This window comes from Cryptomeria japonica, chromosome 4 (genome assembly GCF_030272615.1).
Source record: "Cryptomeria japonica chromosome 4, Sugi_1.0, whole genome shotgun sequence".
NCBI classification, from domain to species: Eukaryota; Viridiplantae; Streptophyta; class Pinopsida; order Cupressales; family Cupressaceae; genus Cryptomeria; species Cryptomeria japonica.
Genome location: NC_081408.1, coordinates 624,016,990 through 624,041,489, shown reverse-complemented (window position 1 = coordinate 624,041,489; position 24,500 = coordinate 624,016,990). Strand labels below are relative to the sequence as shown.

Here is a 24,500-nt window from a genome sequence, read left to right as displayed (position 1 = left end):
GTCTACTTGTCTGCCTGGTTGAGCAGCTTGAGCTGCTGGGTTACCTGCTTGAGGTGCTTGAGGTGCTTGTATGTTTGCTGGAGCTGCCTAGTTATCTGTTTGAGTAGGGTGTGTGTCTGCATCAGCAGTGTGTGTGCCTACTTGTCTTAATCAGCAGCTTAGTCAGAGTTTATGCCACATCATTAGTTGAATTTTCAAATATGATGGCAACCTTCTTTGACTTAATCAAATATTTTCTGTATGACCCCGCGTAATTGAGGCTCTACATTTTCTTTTCTAAGATTGCCTTAATTATATTATTCTGGCTTCAGAATTAATTGAATTTTCCTCAATTGGGCTGGAGTGTTTTTTATTTTATTTTGGGAGATGGAATCTTTTACATGGTTTTCGGGCTATCTTGGCTAAGCTTTCTGAAGGAGAATATTTTACGTCTTTTTTCTCTGCTGCAGTCATTCTTTGAGACTTTTTGGTGCCACAATTTTTTTAATGGAGTGGAGCTTTAATGTCAAAAAAGAACCACTAGGTGTATGTCAGGCATGAGACGTAAGGAGTATAGAGGAGCTGGCAATTATTTTCCGATATGGAGGAGTTGACAAATGATTGTTAACGTTTGTGCTCCTTGAATGCAGGTTTTTTCAAAATTTTTGTAGTTGTTCCTACACGTTTTTTTGAGGAGTATTTTTTAAGAAATGGACAAGCTACGTTTTTGTGGATATACCATCGTGGAGTCTGTGAAGAGAAGATATGGTAGTTAGCGCGAAATTAATTGAAGCATGTTTTTAAAAAAATTGTCGAACCTTTTTCTGTGAAGCGATAAGGCATATTTTCGTTGGAAATCTGGGTGCTGCGGAGTGTGGTGCGCGTTTTTGATTTAGTTGGTTGCGTTGAAGTTACATTCTTGAATGCGTCGGTTTCGGGTTTGGTTTTGTTGTTTACGGAGCTTCCCGATTTTAAAAAAAGGAATATCTATGTTGAGTGTGTTTTGTAGGGGATGCACAAGGTTTCAGGAAAGGATTGAAAACGTTTTCTGTTCTGTAAGGCATTATTGAAATGCTGGCTGGTGCATGGGCATTTACAGAGGAGTAAGAGAAGTGGTGCAGTTAGTTTGGAGTTATTTTTCGGCTGGACTGGTGTGAAATCATATATCGCATTTTCTATGTTTTGAATGGTTTGAAGTCTCTAGATACTGATCAATTTTTCGCACATATTTTGGCTGTGTGGAGTGAGATCTTTGTGAAAGGCAGCAAAAATGTTTCATTTTTAAGGGCAGTATATGCGACTTGTGACGCATAGTAGAGAATTTTGAAGAGTCTAAAAATGAGTCTTTATTGACAATGATTTAGGTGCCATCGGAAAAAAGGGAGCTGTGTGTTAGGTGATCGTGCTGAAGAAATAATGTGTTGGGAATGTGATGGAGGCTGGGATTGTTTTGTTTCAGAATCTATGTTTTAAAAAATTATCGTTGATGGCAGAAGTGTTTTTTTTTGATGTTGAGTTGCAGTTCTAATAATTGTATTTTTGAGTTTTCAAAGTTGGTGTATTGAAGGGGGTTGGTGCTCTCTTTTGTATGGGGGTTGGAGCCTCTTCTGTTCTCAGTTGGTGCTGAGAGGAGAGTTGGTGCTCTCTTTTGATTGTTGCTTTGTAATCTGGGTTGGAGCCCATTTGAAGTTAATGAAAGTCTTTTAATGCTGTGGTTTTTTACCCGAAAAGGTTTTCCACAAGATATCTGGTGTTTTTGTCATTATAGTTATTCTTGTTGTGTTTTTATATGAGTTTTATTTAAAAAGGGTTAAATTTTTGCAATACTGATTCACTCGCCCTCTTAGTATTGGCTGTGTGCTTCTCAAATGTGTCACCCCCTATCAAAATGGTGCCACTTGTGAGCTCAAAAAGTATTCTATTCCACATAAGCTATCCCAATGCAGAAGCAAATAAGAAAAGTATATACTATAGTTAATTAGACAATCTATACATCAGAAGGAGAGAAAACTCGGGCTCCTTATGTCTTCTGTCTTCTTCCTTTCCTCGACTTTGGCTTTGATTGGACATTCTGGTCTGCAGTCATCATGGGCCAAAAACTTGACAATTCGTAGTGGGTCTTCATCCTCACCATTGCCCACCATCTCCTCCTTTATAACAAGTCCAAATTCAGTATCCTCATCATCGCTGCCAAGGCCCTCACTTCTCAGATAATTCTTCACCCAATCATCCCCTCATTCAAAATTATTCCCATCAGCTTCTTAAGGAAAACAATGTTTCTAGAGATGGACGACTTTTTGCCCTCAAACAACACCAGCTTTGTGGTAGTGACTAGGGGCGATTTTGTCACCTCGTTCCCATGACGGTGGACCACATAGTAGTCCTGTGGGAGAGGAATCCACTTCTCCTCATCCACATTATCCAGAACATCTTTGATTTCACCTAGATATGGGATTTTGAACACCATCTGGCGCAAAATCTTGGCCCCCACCTTTGTCTCACCCATTTTCAAAATAATCACCAAGAACTTAGTAAGGATATCAGTATTGACACGATGCCTGTTGCATGCCTTCATGAATTCATCCCCAAGAATGGTCTCCACCGCATGGATGATCAACCAATGAGAGGAAGCGAGGATAGTTTTGAGGTGCTCTTCAGTGACCTCTCCCAAAAATGACATCTAACCAAAGAAACGGGACTCGGACTCGGCAAGGCCGACCCGGACTCGGACTCGGGACTCGGAGTCAGACTTGACTGGACTCGAGAAAGTGAAAAACTCAAGAAATTTAGAGATTTGTAAAGATTTAAAACTTGTTTCATGCACCCTTTATTGAATACACCTTACAGACACAATAACATCATCAAACTCAGCTCATTTGATTACATACACAAGTATACATCAATCACATAAGCATAAACACAAATTGTAGCTAAAGGAAATAACAAACATAGATATATAAATATTGTCAAATGTATACAATATTACAAAACTCATGGAATAAAAAATCCATGTCATCATATGATCATCATCAAGTGTTCCATACAAATACCAAATCCATGTCTCTGCTCGTGCTCTCCGCTCCTCCTCTGCAATGGCTACAGTCTCAGCCTCTATATCTACCTAGTCGATCCAATCAGTGTCAAACTCGGAGGTTATATTTTCCCTACTTCTATCGACCCAGTTTCCCCCCATATTTTTCGATGGGGGTTTGGGGGCAGCGCCCCCAATGTGGAGTCAAGGGGCATCGCCCCTTGCGGGGTCAAGGGGCAGCGGGTGCTATTTTTCTATTGGCTGACATGTTGTAACCCTAATTTTTCTCATTCTCAGGCGGAGGTTGTAGTGAACAAAGACGAGATCATTCATTTTTAAAAAACTTCTTAAAATGTTTTTTTTTTGTCATTTTATTTAACGTAGCCGGTGACCGAGTTTCAGGCACTGGACTCGCCGAGTTTGGCGATTTTAGGCCAAACTCGCCACCTCAGCGAGTTTGGCGATTTTGTCTCCTGGACTCGGTCGAGTCCAAGTCCGAGCTCTGCAGACTCGGGAGGCATGACTCTGACCAGGACTTGCCGAGTTTGGGCGATTCTTGTTTCTCTGCATCTAACGTTTATTGGAGACCAGCCTAATGGGGGTATCCATTATCAAACCCTGATAGCATTGCTTACAAAACAAAATACATGAGTCACCAGAGGTCGTTGATGGATATAAATAGAAATTATCAATTTGTCATTGTCTAATAGTGGCCTTCCAATATGTCCTCGCCATGATACCACATTAGTCCAACCCTATCATTTTGAATCCGCTCAAATCTGCAGTGGAGTCGGATAATTAATGCCTTGCTAATATGGTGCATGCATAAGTTTTATTCGCCGTGCCTTGAAATAATGTTTATAGCCCAAAGGTTGTGTTGGCATGGGACATGTCATGCCCAATCTCTCGTGAAACTTTCCATAATGTGCAGCCTCCTAAAAAATTGTTATACCAATGTGCACTTAGTATATTGGTGAGCGTGCAGAAAAGAAATCCCTTGTCCTCTCAATCCGCCAACATATGCGATAATGATAGGGTGGCAACAGCAAAGGACCCACCTCCATTTCAAACTCGATCCACCCATAGAATAAGTGCCACATCCACTAAGAAGCTCATTTTGCCACTTGTTTTGCCAACTTATCGGCCATCTCATTTCCTTTGTGGTACACATGTGACAATTGAAATTTTGAAAATTTGCTGATGAGTTCTCGAATGGGCTTCAACCAACAGCCCAACTTCTAGTTTGGTGTTGAATTCTGTCTAATGGCATTGACAATGGTTAGGGAGTCTCCTTCAAGATGCAACTGCTTCACATTTAATTCTAGTCCTAGTCTTTGCCAAGTAGAGCTGCTCTGAATTCTACAAGATTGTTTGTGGTTTCCCCCAAGTGCTCCCATCTTTCTCCAAGGATGTTGCCATTGTGGTCACGCACAATACATTTGGCACCACTAGGGCCTGGGTTACCCTTTGGCATGTTGTCAAAGTTTATCTTGATCCACCCTTTCTCCGGTGCCAACCATGAAATTTTAGCTTGGGGTTTGTGAGGAAGATCATCCTTCCTAACCCCTTTAAAGGGGGGAAATAAATACAAAATATTGTATAAATAAAATAAAAAATAAAAAATATAAGCCTAAAATTATTAAAATTTAATAGGTCAAATAATTATAAATTGAATTATCTCTAATAATTTATATTTATTATTGTAATCTGACAAAAATAAACATACAAATAATTAAATTAGCTTTTACTTTTTTTTTAAGAAATAAATGGGGGTATATTAAGGGGCCTCTACCCTAAACAATACTTGGAAAACAAGTGATACAGCCACCAAAATATCTGAATGAACAACTCTTGTAGGGGTGTACATGCAATAGGGACAAACACCGAAAAAAAATGGTATATAAGTTATTATGGTAACCAATATCTAAGACTATCGACCATATATAGACATGTTGCAATAACCCTAATAGTCACAATAGAACAAAGTAAGGAGCTAAGAAATATTAATTTATGCGGACCCATGAAGCACCATTAAACAAACCAAGACTAACATTTAGCTCCACCTTTTCATTGCATCTCCAAAACTCCCTAATGAGAAATACTAGCACTACTAGGTATCGAATGCCACCTATCATAGGCTCTACTAAAGATTCCATTCTTAGAGATTGGAATAACCTTAACTTGCATTGGCAAAAACATTGTAGACTCCTCTAAGCCATTGAATAGGATATCCAAGATTAATTCTATATGCCCCACTGAGTGAGAATAACAATGATTTTCAAAGTGTAAAAGAGCATATTTGCGTATCACCTCCACAATGCTCTTGTGATAAGAGAACCATGTTTTGAATTACCTTTAAATCTTGATAGAAATCCATAATGATGACACATCATGGCTAAGGACTTGCACCTCCTCCTGCAAGACCATAACCACATCATGCTCCAAACCACCACAACCTTACACCAAGCTTATAATCTTGCCACCCATGTCACCCCAATCTACATCACCATCACGAACTAACAAGTCGACATTACATTATTTCAGCTCATTTGAGATAGTTGCACCCAATTTATCTTTGAAATCTTTTAAAATTGTGGCATGGTTCTGAAACATACTTGTGTCTATAATGTTCTCATGCCCCACAATAGATTTGGCCAATTTTAACGCTCTTGCATTCGGACAATTAAATATATTCCGTAGTTGTTTGTTTGAGACCACCCTTTTGTGTAGGGGAATGTGAGATAGTTCCATTCCACATTTTTCCATAACCAAGAACCTGAAAGCCAACTAGACACACTTGGAACATTGAACAAGATTGAATTTAGAGGAAACTAACAAACTGTGCCAGTATTTAGAACGAGTGAGTAGTATCCAACTTACATACCACCACATTGCATTCATTATTATGCATTGTGACAAGCTATAACATTAAATACCCAACCAATATTCATGCAAGATATCACAAGAAGGCTGTAAGGCAAGCTAAAATAGATCACTCACCATAGGCTAGAATTATGACCATTTAAGCATTAGCTTGAATAAGCTATTCCTTGTCAATAAATATAGCCAAAATCTCCTAGTCTGAAATTACACTGCTTACCAAAGATGTAAAACTTGAGAGATCTATGTCATTGTTAGCTAACATGACTGAACTCTATTTGACTCATGATAGCAATGCTGAAATTCCATCTACTCATTTTAAAATCTAGAGAAGCACTTTTTCTAGATAAAAATGACACATTCAACTGGGGCAGTACTCTTTTTGCAAAGCATTGATTACAATCTGAGAGTCCCCATCCACTATTGTTTTCTGAAAACCAGTCATGTGAGGTATCATTAAATTTGCCAAAAGTTCCGCCGACTCAACAAAATTGTTTATTTTGATACCAAGGTACTTGGATTCACCCATCAAAAAAGTCCTAGACATCTCTGATTGCATAACCAGCTCCTAACAAGTCTTGGTTCCCCTTAAAGTACTATCAAAGTTAAGCTTTACGCTCTTGATGGGAGCTTTCCATTATTCTTTTCTACCAATATTCCTATGAACTACTAACCCATGAACAAGTAATTAGCTCACATCTAAATCTTATATAATAAATTAAAATAGAATATATGAAATACAAATTAAAAAATATATTAAAATCTAAATATTAATAAAAAATAATTCATATACAAAAAAATAATAATAACAGTAAACATATAAAATATAAACTTATTAAATTATTAATAATATATAAAATTAAATTTATAAAAAAATATTTAAATGCTTGATAAAAGTTGAATCATAAAACAAACATAAAATAAAATAAAAATGGGGATGTCCCCGCAGTGCAACGGCAGTTGCAAAGCCCCGTGGATAGGGTGATCCTTGGTTCGAGTCCCTGCTTTCCTGTGCTCCTGGCTGGTGATGCGACGTGCGTACGGTCTGCGGTCAGAGGTGCTGGTCAAAGGGGTGTTGATACCCGATAAAAGTATGCAGACACAGTGAAGGTTAGTTCGAGGTGTTATGGCCTCGACTTTGGTCACAGTGAAGGTTAGTTCGAGGTGTTATGGCCTCGACTTTGGTCACAGTCAGTCAAGCAATACGGTGGAGCAGCTGACAGAGAACCAGCATGTAGAGATAGGGTGGCCCGAGCTTTACAGATGGAGAGATAAGGTGGTCCAAGCTTCGCGGATGGAGAGATAAGGTGGTCCAAGCTTCGCGGATGGAGAGATAAGGTGGTGTCGCGACTGTTGGAGTGATAAGGCGACTGTTGGAGTGATAAGGAGTTCTTGCTCGTGGGCAACAAAGTGGAGGTAAGCTGCAAGAGTCAAATCTAGGAGATGTTAATACCTCAGCAATGTTACCATGGGATGGGATCCCCCAATGTGATCCCACTGGTTCAAAGCTCCAGTCAAAAGCGTAAGAGACCCAATTACTGATTGAGAAAAAAATAAATAAAAAAAATGAAATGTATTGAAAAATGAAGTCAATATATTTTTTTATTAATTTACAATTTGTTGGTAAATAGTTTTCTCACTGCAAAAATCACCAAATTCACCCAACGAGCAGCAAAAAAATGTACCAACAATTGGAGAAATCGTTATGAGATTAATTGGAGAAATCATTATGAGATAAATGATTCTCCTGTGTTTAAGAGAGGCAGCTCCGTTGTGTGATGGAAATTTAGATTTACAAGTACTTTTTACCAAAAAATACCAAAAGACAAACAAGGAAATATAGAAAAGAAAATAAAGAAATTTCACCGTGAACTCGAGAACACAATAGCAATTCCTAAAGAGAAAAGAAATCACAAAAGAACACAGACTTTCGATCCAATAAAGCAAGAAGAGCAGGTAAAGGGCAAGTAGATGAGTAGATAACTAATTGTACATAAGTGCAATCAGCTTCAGGAAGAATATCTGACATAAGAACAACAATTCCTTGGGAATATTTAAACAGCAATTCCTTGGGAAAAATTAGCACTTGTTCATTCTGATCTATTTGGACCCATGTCTGTTCCTTCACCTAGCGGATTTCTATACTATGTTACATTTATAAATGATTTTTCTAGAAACACTTGGATTTACTTTCTAAAATCTAAAGAATTTGATGAAGTGTTAAATAGGTTTAAAGAATTTAAAGCTTTAGCTGAAAATATGTCTGGTAAAAGGATTAAAGTGTTAAGATCTGACAATGGAGGTGAATACACCTCAAGTGGCTTCAATGACTTTTGTGTAGAAACAAGAATTAAGAGGGAGTTTTGCGTTCTCTACAATCCTCAGCAAAATGGTGTAGCTGAACGAAAGAATAGAACCATTGTTGAAGCAGCCAAATCTATGATTCACGATCAGGACCTGCAAACCTTCTTATGGGCTGAAGCATCCAAGACCGCAGTGTATATTCATAATAGATGCCCTCACCGTGTCCTAAAGAACATAACTCCCGAGGAAGCTTTCATTGGAGTCAAACTAGATATCAGCCACCTAAGGATCTTCGGAAGTCTTGTCTATGTTCATGTGCCAAAGGAAAAGAGGACTAAGTTAGAGCCTTCCGGGCAGAAGGGTATCCTTGTTGGATATAGTGAATCTTCCAAGGCATTTCACATCGACATTCCTAGGCAAAGGTATATTGAGGTAAGTAGGGATGTCACCTTTGAAGAAAATATTGCTTTCAAGAAATCTAAAGGTTCTCTAATTGATAATGATAAAGAAGTTAATGATAATCAAGATATGGATATTGATACTAACCCTGAGATTCAGAGGGAGTCTATTGAGCCTCCCGAACCTATTGAGTATGATGATTCTCCTGAGCCTCTGGTTCCAATTGATGGACCTAGAGATATTGCAGTTAGCAAGAAAAGACCACTTTGGGTTAGAAGCACAATTCAAGATGCAGAAAAGTTTGCAGCTCCTAGTGGCACTTTCAGAGAAAGTAAGAGACCTCAGAAGCTCTCCAACTATGTTGCAATGATGTGCAACATCATTGAGGCTGAACCATCTAGCATAGAAGAAGCTATGAACCAACAAGCATGGAAGTTAGCTATGGACGAAGAGTATCAATCCATCATCAAGAATGATGTCTGAGATATTGTGCCTAGACCTAAAGGTAAGTCTGTTGTTTCTTCCAAATGGTTATTTAAAATTAAACATGCTGTTGATGGTAGTATAGAGAAATATAAAGCTAGATTTGTAGCTCGTGGTTTTTCTCAAAAGGAAGGCATAGATTATGAAGAAACATTTGCTCCTGTTGCTAGATATACTTCCATTAGAACTATTATAGCTATTGCTGCAGCCAAAGGTTGGGAGCTACATCAGATGGATGTAAAGACTGATTTCCTTAATGGTGTTATTGAGGAAGAAGTCTATATTGAACAACCTGAAGGTTATGAGATTCATAATAGAGAAACTCATGTGTGTAGACTGAAGAAAGCTCTCTACGGCCTCAAGCAAGTTCCCAGAGCTTGGTATGAAAGAATTGATAAGTAATTAGTTAGTTTTAGGTTTTATAAGAATGATGCTGATCCTAACATTTACTTTAAAGTATTTGATGGTGAAATTCTAATCCTGGTTTTATATGTGGATGACTTATTTCTAACTGGTGAAGATAGTCTCATCATTAGGTGTAAGAAAGAATTAGCTACTGAATTTGAAATGAAGGATCTAGGTCTAATGCATAACTTTCTAGGATTAGAAGTGTGGCAAAGACCTAATGAAATTATTCTAAGTCAAGGAAAATACACTATTGATATATTGAAAAGATTTGGTATGATGGATTGTAAACCTATGTCTACTCCTATGGAAACTAACTTGAAGAAGTTGAGTATTTTTGCAGCTAACTCTGATTTTGCAGATCCTTCAGAGTACAGGCAGTTGATTGGAACCTTGATGTATCTAGTCAACACTAGACCAGATATTTGCTATGCAGTGAGTGCACTTAGCCAATTCATGAACCAGCCAAAGCATGTTCACTTGGTGGCAGCCAAGCACATCCTAAGATACTTGTGTGGAACAATTAGCTATGGACTGAAGTATTCAATCAACACAATAATCAATTTGGAAGGCTACTCTGATTCTGATTGGGCTGGAAGTGTCACTGACAGGAAAAGCACTTCAGGAATCTGCTTTAGCTTGGGTTTCGCTATGATCTCTTGGGCCAGTAGGAAACAATCCTTTGTTGCATTGAGTACTGCAGAAGTTGAATACATTGCTTCAAGTGTGGCAACTAGAGAAGTAGTTTGGCTTCGCAAGCTTCTTGCTGGGTTGTTTGGACAACCTTGGGAATCCACTGTTATTTATTGTGATAATCAGAGTTGTATTAAAATGTCTAATAATCCCGTGTTTCATGACAGGTCAAAACATGTGGAAACTCATTATCACTATGTTCGTGATATGGCACAAAGAGGTGCCATCCAGCTAAAATATATCAGCACTGATGAACAGGTTTCAGATGTTCTCACCAAGCCTCTAGCTCGAGTGAAGTTTGAGTACTTCAGAGAGAAGTTTGGAATTGTGGAGAACACGACATTGATTGAGAGGGAGTCTCAATCTTAGTGATGCAATTTAGTTTGCATCCTCCACCCTTTGCAGGCAATGCAAGGTGGAGTCACCCTCTGTGGGCAATGCAAGGTGACATTGTATCCTTCTCTGGGAGAAGGCTGAGGTGTAAAACCTCTTCCACCCTCTGCGGGCAATGCAAGGTGGGTCCATCCTCTGTGGGCAATGCAAGATGGACATCATGAAATGAGTTCATGATATTTATGTGTTTTATTGCAGATATACCCTATGAAGCTTATACATTCATCCTTGCGGGCAATGCAAGATGAAAGTCATGAATGGATCATGACAAGTGGCAGATATCCTCTCTAGCTAAGAGGGAGTGTTGAAAATAATAGCTAGTTCGGATAATTGACTATGGCAATTTAATATTGTTAAAGACAAACGTATTATCTCTCATGTAATTCGAACTATTGGGCTGGACCCAATCATGTAACGTGGAGGCAAATAAATGGGCTGGACCCAAACATGTAACGTGGAGGCAATTTTGGGCTGGACCCAAACATGTAACATGGAGACAAGTAAAATGTAACTTGTAAAATAACAATGCAATTTAAATAAATAAACAAGCAAGCCGACTTGAGGTATTAGCGCCAAAGGTTGGATATAAAACCAACAACAAATGAAGTCATTATCACCTTCATCAACACATGCAATCTGCTCTCCAATATTTGGCAATCTCTCTCTCTCTCTCTCTCGCGAACTTGCCTCTCATCCATTGTGTGAAGGCTGGCTGTTAGGTGATGCTATCAAGATCATCTTGCGAAGTTGATGAAGATTCGCCTTGTGCGAATTTGATGTTGATGATAAGGGCTGCAATCTTCATTATCATATAAAGAGAAATTCAGATCTGCTAACTTGCTGGTTGAACAACAATCTGAGATAAGCACACTTGCCTTGTAAATGGCCTACATTTGAGATAATACATATTGTACTTTGTGGTTGGGTTTTTCACCTCCAAGAGGGAGGTTTTCCCAGGGTATTGGTGTGTCTTGTCTTGTGTTTTCATTGCTGTTACTGTTCTGTTATAATCTGATTATTTAAAATTAATATCTGATTGCTTAAAACTAACGCTACAGTCCACAATGATAAAGGCAAATAAAAAGCATCTCAAGAACGAGAAGATCTCACTCATCTCATTCAAGATATCGAAGAAGGCGGAGAAGATAACGATGAAACCACTTCACCGCCTAGAGATGAGCAAATGCACGAAGGAGCACAAATTCAAGAGGGAAGATCTTCTATTCCGGAATGGCTGAAAGAAAGACTAGCTCAAGAGGTGACAGTGGTCGAAGAAGAACAAACATATGATATAGCAAGTCTTCTAAGCCAAACTTGAGAGGTCACCGAGAAGAAGAAAGATATAAAGATGTCAAAGGTAATTAGAGATGATTTGGGATCAAGAAAGTTGCAAATAGCCACTCCAAGAGTTGAGAAATATGGAGAGATTACAGCAGATGCGTATGATATGGAGACCATTTATTTGGGTCCACTCACCTCTGAGCAAGCTGTAGGTGAAGCAACTGATTCATTGAAGGTAGTCAATGACATGTTGAGAGCTGAAATAGAGAAGAATAGAAGATTGGAAAGGAAGATAAGTGCGTGGAAGAACTATGTCCAGCAATTTCAGCAACCATTGACACATCAAAGTCCGACAGGCACACCACCTCCTTTACTCCCAGTAGAGTCTGTAGATCATATGGAGAAAATGAGGAATTCAACATAGTTGATGGATACATGGATAGAGGATTCATATACTAGAGTAAGCAAGTTCATGAACTTATGTCCTCATAGAAGCCTTCGAAGCATTTACTCGTGCTAGGGATGTTATCATTCCAGTGCTTCAAGTAATAAGGAAGACATCAAGGGAAGTTCTATCAAGGGAGAAGATAAGAAGAGAAGGAACTGCACCTAGCCTTCTATGATGGAGTAGCCTACTTCGCACGAAGAAGATCATTTTGAGGAGATTGGAAACAGATGTAGTCAAGTTCAGGATGATATGCACCGAATCCATGATAAGATAGTGGGAGTAGCACAAATTGTTTTGGGAAGAAAGATTGATCCTGGGACAGTTATAGAGGCCAAGGAGTTGGAGGAAAGAATAAGAGTTATTTTCCATGGAGCTGATGGTATGATAACCAAGGAACAATTGAATGATATGCTTGAGTTCGTTGTCTTGGCAAGCAAAACTCAAGAGCTCGAACCTAAATGGGAGGATGCTATCGTCAAAGCTTTCAACGAGGTCATGCACATGGAAGAGCAGCTGAAATCTCTACCTGAGATCCCGATGACTGAGATAGAGGACATGGTGACTAGATTCATCAAATATGCTAGAAAAGAACGTGAGAAAGGGAACCAGATTCTAGAAGACAGTTTGTTATGATCCCACTTGGCATTCCATTTTCTTATTGGAGGATGATTTCTTAATTTCCGTGCTGACACATGCTATTTTCTCATTGGTTGTTTCATGATGATGATTATCTAGATAGGATTTCATTTGTATCAAACCCTAATTAGGGTTTAGGTGGCAAAATCTTGGCCCTTGATCTTCATTCGATCTCGGCCCTTCATTGTATTTGGGAGTCTTATATAAACTCCACTCATTTCATTTGTAATGGTTAATAGAATAAGATTAAGAGCAATAGGAGAGAAATAGGCTAAGGTGTTAGAATAGCGACAAGAGAAAGACTTGAAGATTTTTTGTTGTTTGGCTATTGTATCAATAAACATTGAAGTTATGGTGTTTCTACTCAATCCTTGAAGTCTATTGCATGGTTCTTTATCTTCTCAATTCAATCTTTGATGTTAGTTTAAGCATTAAATTAAATGATGGAATGTTGCATTTGATATATTGTGAAGCTCGTTATCCATACCACTAGCTTTCTTGCTGATTGTAAGTTAGCCTTGTGTGGTCAACTGGAACCATTAAAGTTGTCTAAGTTTGATTGTTGTCTAATCATTGATATGCATTCGAGTAATGGTGTTTATGCTTAGCAACGATATGAAAACCTTTAAACATCCTTAGAAGATTGCACTAGTTCTAGTGGAGTTGTTCATGTATGGCGATGCTATAACTAGTTGAGTTTCACTTGTGTCATTCTTCATCCATTCATTTTTAGGATAGCTTATAACCTCTCTAAACCCCTATCTTTTGCCATTTTTTTTATAATCATTTAGTAGTATTAGGAAGAAACTTCATTGCATATCATTCGCAAAGTCCTTCATGAAATCTTTTGTAACCACAAATGCCCCTTGATGAAACAGCAATTACAACGACCAACTGAACTTATCCATACGTAGTGACCCTACATTCATGAACCTTGGAGTCTTCTCGAATGATCCTTAAGCTAATCTTCAACACCTGAGAGATTTTGTTCAAGAGAGGATAAGATACTTAAGGTATTTTATTCTGTGTTCGCATGTGCCTAAAAAACACATCAATAGGTACTGGTGCCGTCACTTGGAGCAGCAAGAAGCAATAGGCCGTGGCTCTTTCCTCGACCGAAGTTGAATATTGGGGAACAATCAAGGCCGCATGTGAGGCAGTTTGGCTCCGAAGGATGCTTTCTGACATGTAGATGCCACAAGTAGGTCCTTCTCCCTTGTATATTGATAATCAAGGGGTGCTCAAACTGGCCAAAAATCTAGTCTTCCATGAACGTACCAAGCATGTCGAGCTTCATTGTCACTACATCCGCAAGCTAGTAGAAGACGGATCAGTTCAGTTGCAGTATGTTCCGACAACGGATCAGACTACGGATATTCTCATCAAGTCTCTGAGCCTGGATAAGTTTGTAAAATTCAAGGGGCAACTTGGTGTTTTTGATAGATTGACCATTAAGGGAGGGTGTTAGAATAATAATTCCTTATATTGTTAATGGTCAACTTAGGTTGTTAGACTTCATTAATGTCTACAATTGTAGGTAGGAGGTGACTTCTAACTTATATATATTGTATTTTTTCTTTAGTTAATAAATAAAGATATTTTTATCAATGAATCTGTTATTCACAAGGGAAACCTCATTTTCTGCTGCATTAGACTCGAAACCAGCAAATAAATTCTTGCCTTAAGCAGCATTACTATGAAATGATGTTAACTTTCTTGAACCCAAACCTTCTATGGCTGTCCCAAATTCTTTTCAGCCTTGAGATCAAGTGCATCTTGTATAGGAAATATGAAATTTAAATTCTCATCATCATGCTTATCATTGGCAAGTAATATTTGTCCTTCCATATTATGACTATCTTCAGCTGTGCTGTTTCCATGGGAATCTTGCTTTGATAAGGATTTGGATTGTGTAAATTTGTTTTTTCATAGCATTGGATCTGGATGCATTCAGTTTCAAGGGTATAAAATTTATTTTTTGGCGACGATTATTGTCCTGAGTCCTCATATAACTCATGTCTTATCAAATGACAACTATCTTCACATGTTTTCCTTGCAAAAGGATCTAGCTCTAAAAGAGATTTCACCTGCAATGACTTCTTTTTTTGAGGGTCTTATCGTTGCTTTCTTCCTGTTTTAGGAAGACTGTGTCTCAACTCATAGAGATCAATGCAATTTTTGAGGTTTCTTTGTAAACCATTTTTTTCACAAACAAATTAACAATCTCAGTACAACTGTTAGCAATTACATTAGTGTTGTGTTCCAAAAAGTTGAATAGTATTCGATAAAGAGCCGATGGCATCACACTCCTTATTCACAGACATATGATCTTGCTCAGCGTTCACAATATTGTCAGTTCGTTGAAGGTTTGCCTTCCTTTCATGTTCACTTACTTTAGGAACACTAAATTGCCCTTTATCTTGGATTGAATTAGCAAAATGCATACATTTTTTGTATTGGAGCCATCATGTTTGCACCTTTCCCGATAGATAGATGGTTTCTTCTCCTTTGTACCTTGACAAGGTTCCTTCAAATGTTTAGATGCATCTATGTTGTTTCCATCATCATCTTTTTATTAGAAGTGTTTCTATTTCCATTGACTGGATAGTTTTCTCTGCTAGCACATCAAATTCTTCTACACCTTGTTTTCCATGTTGGGCCATGTTCTTAATATTTTCAATCCTCTCTCCTAGATATGCTTTCTTTTCCATGATTCATTTCATGCTTACTTCTCATCTCAGAATTGTTAATTACATTATGATTATTTTCTTTGATATCATTTACCTCTTCTTTAATGTAATATTTCCAATCTCCCAAAAGACTCTGCCATTTTGTCTCTTATTATGACTGTCTTCTGTTTTTCTTTCCATGCATTGTCTTGTATGCACTCTCTTCCTTTCACATTCTTCTCGCACCTATTGCCAGCCATACCCCTTTCATTCTGAGCATATCCAGTTATCTCATTTTTGTTGAGTAGTTCATGAGCCTCCTCTATCAAGCCACATTTTGCATTCATGTCAATGATCATATGACTTCAAATTGATAATCACCTCTAACTCATGGATCTCTATCCCTATCCAGTTTTCCCAATTCATATGCAGCAGATGGTATGCTTTCTAGGCCGAACCCATTAATATATAATGCCTTTGGAGATAATGCATGTCGAGAAGCTATGTCAGTACAATCATAATTATTAATTCCAGACAAATTTAATGGAGAAGCAATATTTGATTTGGCTTCTTCATCTATGGACAGCCTACTATGAAGATACTCGAGCAATTTTTGGGTAGGATCCAAAATCAATGAGCTTCGTATGGCTTACAAAGAACTCCCAACCAACAGAAGCTTTCTCGATGTGGTCATTTTGCCGAGCTGTGGTGACAACACTACAAAGTAGTTGTTTGATAGATCCAAGATAGAAAGTTGCGGCTTGTATGCCTCTTTGATTGACCTGAAATCTTTGTATTATTTTCTTTTGAATGACTTACCTTGTTCATCTTTTGAACACCATCTTTTGTGTTACTTGTTTGAATTTCCCCACTGTCCTTATGTGAAAAGCTTTTGCTGCGAAAGGATTTATTGCTTTGAGAAAGAAAGAATCTCTTTTAAAAGCAGATAGGACCTCTCCTGAGGTCAGAGTATTCTTATAGCCAATTGCACAATGATCACATTGTGCCTCAGCCATTGTAAGACCTCTCTATTTGTCTGCTTATCGCTCTAAAGTTCAGTAAACAACTTTGGAGCATACTCGTCCACCCACAACTGCTCATTTGTTGTTTGGCTACATAAAGTGGTTTGATCCCTCATATCTTCTGTGATAGCTTGGCAAGCCTGTTCAAACATGTACCTTTTGAACCTTTCAATGATAACATGAATTAACTCAGTCAAAGTCCTTAGGAGCTTCACTTTATATATTGGAGTAGCTACCATAATTTACAGTATTCCTTGTGAAATTTTAAGTGTAGCTGTTATTATTAACCACACAACTGTCATTACACTTGATCTAAACAGTTTCATTTTATGCTCGTGACTTCCTGAGGAAATTGGAATATTTTGCTTATCAAAACTAGTGGATTCTGACAGATTTCCCCAAATATATCAGTTGTTTGATAATCTCATGAACCAAAACTCATGTTTATCTACAGTTTCTACTTGTATATATATTATATTTCTCAGCAGGCCTTTCCATATTTTCTTATGGAATCATTTTTTCCAATCTTCCAACAGGTATATCCACCCTGTATTCACTCCAGTTAGTCCTTCCATCAGAAGTTATACAGCGAAGGGGATGATCACTGCAGAAGACCAGTGTTTTTGTTGATATGAAGAGTAATCTTGCAATAGGACCAGTGCTGGTGGACAAATAACAAGCAGAGGTCTTCAAAAGCTTTTCTATAGGATCAACATTGAAGCTTAGTTTGAATATATCCTCAAGCCCACCTTCTGCCTTAATAATCTGTATTGATTCCCCACTTTGTGTTGTCCTTAAGCCGCATCACTGCATCAACAGCCAACACTGCAAAATGTTTATTTGTCCTGTGCAAGGATTTTGGAAATCAGAGTGGTCATTGCAATCTTCATCATAGCTTCTGCATTCCTTTTATTATCCCAGACCCACCTTTCTTATTACGAGCATACTTAACAACCATTCAATAGCATCCTGGCATGGGCTTTGAATTAGCCAACATGAAATTTCAGATTAGGGGAGTTTAAAATTTTTAGTGCTCAAAAATACGGGTTACACAACCTAAACTAAGTTTAAAGTTAATAACTTTGTAAACCTAAATTGGTTGTATACTGTAGAGGCAATGAAAAATAAAAAAACAGTAATCAATTGCATTTTATGTAAAAGCAGGCAGAGAACATGACAACAAAAAATAAAATGCAAATCATACACAGCAAAATATCAAATGCAGCAGGGAGGATGGGGAAGACAATATACAAAATCAGATGAAGGAGGAAGACAAAAAAAATTGTAGCAAGGAGGATGGGTAAGACACATTTTGTGTTCATCCAAATCTAGAAGATGAAACAGGGAAAACAAAACCATTTGTTAAAACTTAAGAGTGCACGTCTGCTCACTCCTTTAGTTGTGTTGCTCAACCTTCGCTTATCCCTATGCTTGTGCGCTTAGCCTTAGCTTCTGTCTATCCTTGCTCATGCCATTTAGCGTCTTCTTAGCCTCTTGGTCCTTGTTCATGTTGTTTGTATTAATTGTCTACACATAACTATATTAATGAAAAAAGTAGGGTTTTCTATGTTTTCAGATTAGATCTTTCATTTTGAAAAATATTCACTTGGATACGACACAAACAACTAGGTTACTGAAACTAGATGCATGTTACATGGCTAAAGGTTTGTCCTCATTTTGAGTACAGGCGGGCATGGTACTTGAAACATATCATACTTGTACGTGTATAGGGTACACCAATACGCATAATAGAGCTTGTGTAAGAAGCCACCCTTTTTGTAGCTACAAAACTGTTGCAATTTATTTCCAGTTTAACTATAAAGGCCTTTTGTCAAACAGTTCACATACATTCTTATGTGCACAGTTTCTAGACTGTAATATGTTTGTGGAGTTCATTGATGGTTTGAAAACACAATGCAAACAATCTTCATGAAATGCTTGTGGTTATCTGGATAGGCAATTTATCTTAACATTCTTCCCAAGTGTTGTGTTGTTTTCACACATCGCCCCATTGCAAATGGGGACCCCCACTTTTTTTCGCTCTTTAGGTAGATGTTTTGCTTAGATAGTCTTAGCTTAGCAATAATCTCTTAGTTTTAGCCTTTGCTTATGAGAGGGTGGCGTATCAAGATCAAAGTTGTCAATTCGCTAATATTATCAAAAGTTGTCATGAAGCATGAAATGAAACAAACTTATAAAGTCTTTAAGATAGCAAATGCCAAGAAGTATACGTAAAATACTAGAAATATATGTGATTTTATTTGTTACGGATAAAAATACTTATTGGGGTAAGATCAATTTAGGGCAAACTTCTTTTTTCCTGATTACTCTGATGGCTAACCCATACAACCAAATTTCAGTTTCTACATTTTCATGTGTATTATAATCTAGTCTTTTGAGATATAAATTAATTGAATTTTATAGACAACTTCCTGCAAAGTTAATTCAATTGTTGTGTATGATTAGTTTTTTCTCTTCTGATTGCCTGTGTGATATGTAGGAAAAAGACATAACCTGGATCGGATGGTTGTTTTTTCAGCTATTTGGTTGCTGCAATGGCCTTACAATTTTTGTGGAGCTTTATACTAGCAATTCTTGATTTATATGCATTACTCATAAAGAGAGGCCTTCACAATTCAGTATTGCTAAGCTTGTTTGTGGTGGGAGATTGGGTATGAAGATCTATTTCTCTCTGTTCTGTTCATGATTTTAGAAATTTTTTATCATGAGAGTATACTTGTCTTTGTTATCTCTGCACTTTGTAATATAAGTTTACGAAGATGTTAATGACAATAAATTTTTCTGAAGGCAGGTCACTGCAACATTGTCACTTGCAGCAGCCTGCTCAGCAGCAGGAGTGACTGTTCTTTTTGATAACGATCTAAGCTATTGCGATCAAATACATTGCCACAGATATCAACTTTCTGCTGCAATGGCCTTCTTGAGTTGGCTATTGGTCGGAATTTCATCTCTCTTAACATTTTGGCTGTTAGCTTCTGAATAGCTTTTATTATAATTGATTTGAACCACAAGAAGTAAAAGAAAAAGGGCACTGTAAAGTAAGCTCCATCAAAGTAGTTAAGATAACCTGTTGCTTTGAACATGTATCTTAAACCTCTGTCATATGTTCAAGTGGCTTGATTCAAGGGTCTGCATATCCTACTCAACCACTAAGCCTTCTCCATTTAACCTATACAGTTATGACTGTTTGTCTCATCTGCTTCTTGTAGCTGTGTAAGAGGACTTGAAAATTGAGTACTCATATTTTTTCTGCTCATTAGCTTTTGGGGCAACGCTTTGGATTGTGAATAGTTTATAAGGTGGCAAGTTGAAATTGTATTTGATCTTATATTAAATTATAAAAGGAGTCTATTCCAATTCACAGAAGATTACAGTTTATTTATATTTGTGTATAGTAGCTGATATAGAAATATCTTTAATTAACAATCAAAAATCCTAGTTTGGTTGTGGAACCTCATTTGTTTGGTTCTGTTAAATGGAAATTCTTTCCTATGAAAATTCATTTTTAACACAAGGATGCAAAATATTGTTATTTAAGCATGATCTTATTTTAATAAATTGACGTGTTAGCATATAAATGGTACTGATTTAATTATCCTCATTTGAGAAAGGCCTCTTTGAATGACTAGACTGGGGAGATTGGTGAGGATGGAGTAATGGGTTGCCTGCAAGGCAGATTTAAAGATGCAATTGAAGAGTCTGGTTATGCAAATCTCTGAGATATTTAAATTTTTTACATCAAAGTAGCAGCTCAACACAAAACCAGTTACAGATAAGCAAAAACACAAGAGCTTACATATGATTACAAAACGTATCACCATGAGAAAACTTACAGCATTTTAAAAAGAAAAAAAATGAAGTAGAAAAACTTATTTAATTGCCAGCCAATGTCTATGTTGTTGAAATAGTAACAAAAACATGAAAGTGTAAGGTTCAAATTTTCTAACACACATGTGGGCAGTCATACCTTTTGTATCTTTACACATTAATACTTATTTAGACGTTGTGATGATACATTTGTGGTTATGGTAGTTGTTTATTGATTTCATGTATGTTGACAGGTGGTCTTTAACAATGCTATGGTTTTAAGTTCAGTCTAGTTAGATGTTAATTTGATGTAGTTGAAAAAATTAATTTAGAAGATCTTAATTTCATATGTTGCTAACTATTTTATGTGTTGGTTGTAATATATGAATTTTATTTATAATAACTGTGATTGAATAATTATATGTCATAAGTATAATATTATAATTAGATGTTGGTGTTAATAGTAAAATTTTAAAATTGAATTAAAATAGATAGTAAAATTTTAGAGTAATTAAATTTTTAATTAAATTGATACATTTTATGTTATTCAAATTGTGTGGTTTAATACTCTTTATGTTATTTAAATGGTGCTGTTTAATCATTACGGATTATGGTTCTATTTTATCTATATTGGTAGTATGCAATTTATCTATTTGATTTGTTCAGCGTGTATCAGGTGTGTATGAGTTAATTGAATGTATAGACATGTGAATGGTGCAATTTAATATTATTGTGCTTTGTCTATTGTTTTTTTATGTTGAGATTTAATGTGCATAATGAGTGTGTAGAATATTGCAGGGTAGGCTAGCAGGAAGCATTGCCAAAATATGGTGTTAATCGTGTGCAGAATATGACAGGTTGACAGGTTTTGCTAGTGGGAGGCACTGTTATTGATTTTATTAAAATTTAATGATTTGATAAATAATGTCAAATGATTTAAAATGGTCTTATTTGGTTGAACTTAATTTGAAGTTTTGGAAAATTTTCAAAAGTTAGAAAATATGTATTTTTCAATTTTTTTTATTAAATAATGTATTAATAGACAAATAAAAATACATTGCTGAAGGGTAGTCAAAAGACTATCAGTAAGACATTAAACAACACTTAAACTAACAAGAAGATGCTAAGAAGCTAAACCAATTAGATAACAATTAGTCAAAAGACTTGAATAAAAACTAAAATCCACATCTTCATTACATCATTACATAAAATTTAAAAACCATACGAAATCTGTGAGGACTAGACTAGTAAGACAAAAGAAAGCTAAAAGTAACAGCTATGATTTGAACTAGAACAAAATATGAAACCGTATGAAATACATAAACTCTTTGCAGTGGTGTTGAAGGACTCAAAGTTTAATATTACCCAAATAATTTCTGTACTTAATATGATCCTTGGTGTCTTAAAAAAAGCAATAATCTGATACAAAATGTCAAAATAAAACATTACGCGTATATTGATTATTCAAAAGTTATTGCAGATGTTGCCTAAAACGACAATGTCAATAGTTAAAATTGGGCATGCAACTTGAGACCACTATGGAGTGGATCCAGAGAAACCAGAGAGTCCAGAGAATCTAGAGGTCCCATAGAAATCAGAGGAATCAGAGCAACAATAGTTTTAAGAGGAGTGGTTAGACATGGAACTGGGCGGGCTTCCTCCACGTTCGGCTCGGCTGAGCACCTCTTTTAGTCGTAGCTCTGCTTGTCCTTGGTGAGCAAAAGAACAAAATCTTTGGGAAAATAAGAATACTAAAGACCTAAACTACAAAAGTTTGAAATGGCAGAACCATGGAAAGCCTCAAAATGTTGGTTTTTCTCGTCACCCAAGGTCCCTCCCTTCCCAAAATGATGTTTCTTCTAAGTTCCCTAGCTTAGACTCTTGGGCGAGCAAAGTGGCAACAGGTCCAAATAGCATTCCTCTTCAAACAAGGAAGTCCAACTTTGCTTCAGCCAAAGAGATCCTTCCCTTCCAAAAACTAACTCATTCTCAGCACCTTCATTCCCACTTCAGGGCTCTGAGAGAGCCGCCTAATCGCAGAGATCATGGGGTTTTGGGTTTCAGAAATTCCTTTCCTCCTTGGCAAGCCCCTCCTTTCGATCATAAGCATTGAAAATGGAATAGGAAAGGCATGGGGAGTAAGCTTTTTGTCCTTCTCTCGGATTCTCTAAACCCAACAATGGCTCGCCTTAAGGAGAATGCCATTTTTGCTCAATGGTGCGACTGCCAAGGGGATAGCAAAGAAATCATGCCTGGTGGACTTCCTCTTTCCCAGGAATGATCTCAATCAGACCTTTGCAGAATGATTTTTTCTTTTTAGAATGTGCAGATTCTATGTTGAAAGAAGCTATCATTAATGGTAGCCCTCTTTTTTTTCAGGGCTCGACCTTCCATTTCTTAGACTGGAAACTAGGCTTCGACCCTGCTAATCACAAATTTCAGACTTCTCCTGTATGGCTTTCTCTAGTTGGTCTTCCATTTGAGTTTTGGTGTCCAGAGGCCCTTTTGAAGATAGGAGATGCTTTAGGATCTCTAGTGGGTATTGAGAAAGACTTCATGAATGGACTAAAGGGGGATGTGGCTAACATCTATGTAGAAATAGATTTAAAACAAGGCTTTTACAACGAATTAGAGATAATCTCAGAGATGGGTAGATGGAAGCAGAAAGTTCAGAGATTGGGAAAGGAGACTCTTGGTAAATGCATCCTCCAAAATCAAATAGTCTGCAACTGCTCTATGGCTGCTACTAGAAGTGCAATCTCTCCCCTTCAAACAATTGCTGTTCTAAAAAATGATGAAACGAATCTTCACATGGAGAACAAGGGATTGGCGCCTCCAACATAACTGCCTGTTCCAGATGTTGTTCTAAAAAATGATGAAATGAACCTTCAGATGGAGAACAAGGGATTGACGTCTCCAACAGAATCGCCTGTTCCTGCAACCTCATGCTATATTCAAACTCCAAGGCCCTCTCGGCTCTCAGACGATTTGATTGTAAACTTGAAATCTCAGTCACTCCCAGGTTTTGGCTCTCCCTCTTCTCCCCACCCTCCTCCATCCTTTCCCCCGCTCATCCTGTCTCTGACTGTTAAGATCCAAAGCAACAAGGCTGTGAGGAGTCTATCCGGCCAAAAGAAAACCCCTTCTCTGATTAGGGGAGCCTTCAATTTATTTTCTCAGAATCCTAGAATGGTTTCAAAAAGAAAGAACAAAGTTAGGTGAAAGAGAGCAGGGGGTGCTCCAGTTTTAATAGAATCAAACAAAGGTAAACTTATGTCTCTAGCTAACATTTTACAGGAGGAGGATGTTATTGCTAAAGACATAAAAACAGATATGGAGGTTGAAGATGATCTCTCTCTCTCTCAGATGGAAAGGCGTCTCTAGTTAAAGTCCAAGCCAATTTACCTCTTAGCCCTCTGCCTTCCCCCTTGGAGCTCCCCTCAAAGGAACTTTCTAATTGCTTGGCTTCCCCACTAAATGATCTTCTGTCATCAAAACAATGCTTCAATCTTTCAGCTGAACTCCCCAACGCTCTCATGATGTCGTCTTCCTTGATGCCACAAGATTTGGAAATGCACCTGGATCAAAAGACTCAAAGACTTCTTCAGGATTATATGATTAATGATGAGGATATGGATTTGGTTCTAGATACCCCCTTAGCTGTAATGTATTCGTAGATCAAGGAGAAAAGGAAAATGAGATTGAATCAGTTCATATATGGAAAGGGGAAACCTAATTTTGGCTCCTCTCCTCCCAAGAAGGGCCACAGATCTTTGAATGAAGTAAGAACTCAAGAAGGGGTAGCAGAGAGCCAATCCAAAATCACAGACCTTTGGAAAGTAGAGAAGGGAAATACCCTTCCTGGACAACAATAAAAATCCTTTCTTGGAATGTTAGGGGCCTCAATGCCCCTAACAAACAGAGGGTGATTAAGAGAAGGATTCTCTTGGTCAGCGCAAATGTTACCCTCCTCCAAGAAACTAAGTTAGATTGTCAGCAAGCTGTTTCCTTTGGTTTGGGAATTAGCTCCCTTTTTCAAGCAGTGTTCC

The 24,500-nt window shown here is 37.5% G+C and overlaps 1 protein-coding gene across 1 annotated transcript in view; it reads left to right on the top strand.

The window, feature by feature from the left end:
- Positions 1-20,026, top strand: part of LOC131079062 (CASP-like protein 5B1) — a 44,208-nt gene extending 24,182 nt beyond the window's left edge. Inside the window, exons 2-3 of the mRNA XM_058016949.2 lie at positions 19,163-19,295; positions 19,436-20,026. Coding sequence (XP_057872932.1) covers positions 19,163-19,295; positions 19,436-19,627 — 325 coding nt within the window. The 3' untranslated portion in view covers positions 19,628-20,026. The remainder of the gene's footprint in view (positions 1-19,162; positions 19,296-19,435) is intronic.
- Positions 20,027-24,500: the final 4,474 nt, after the last annotated feature.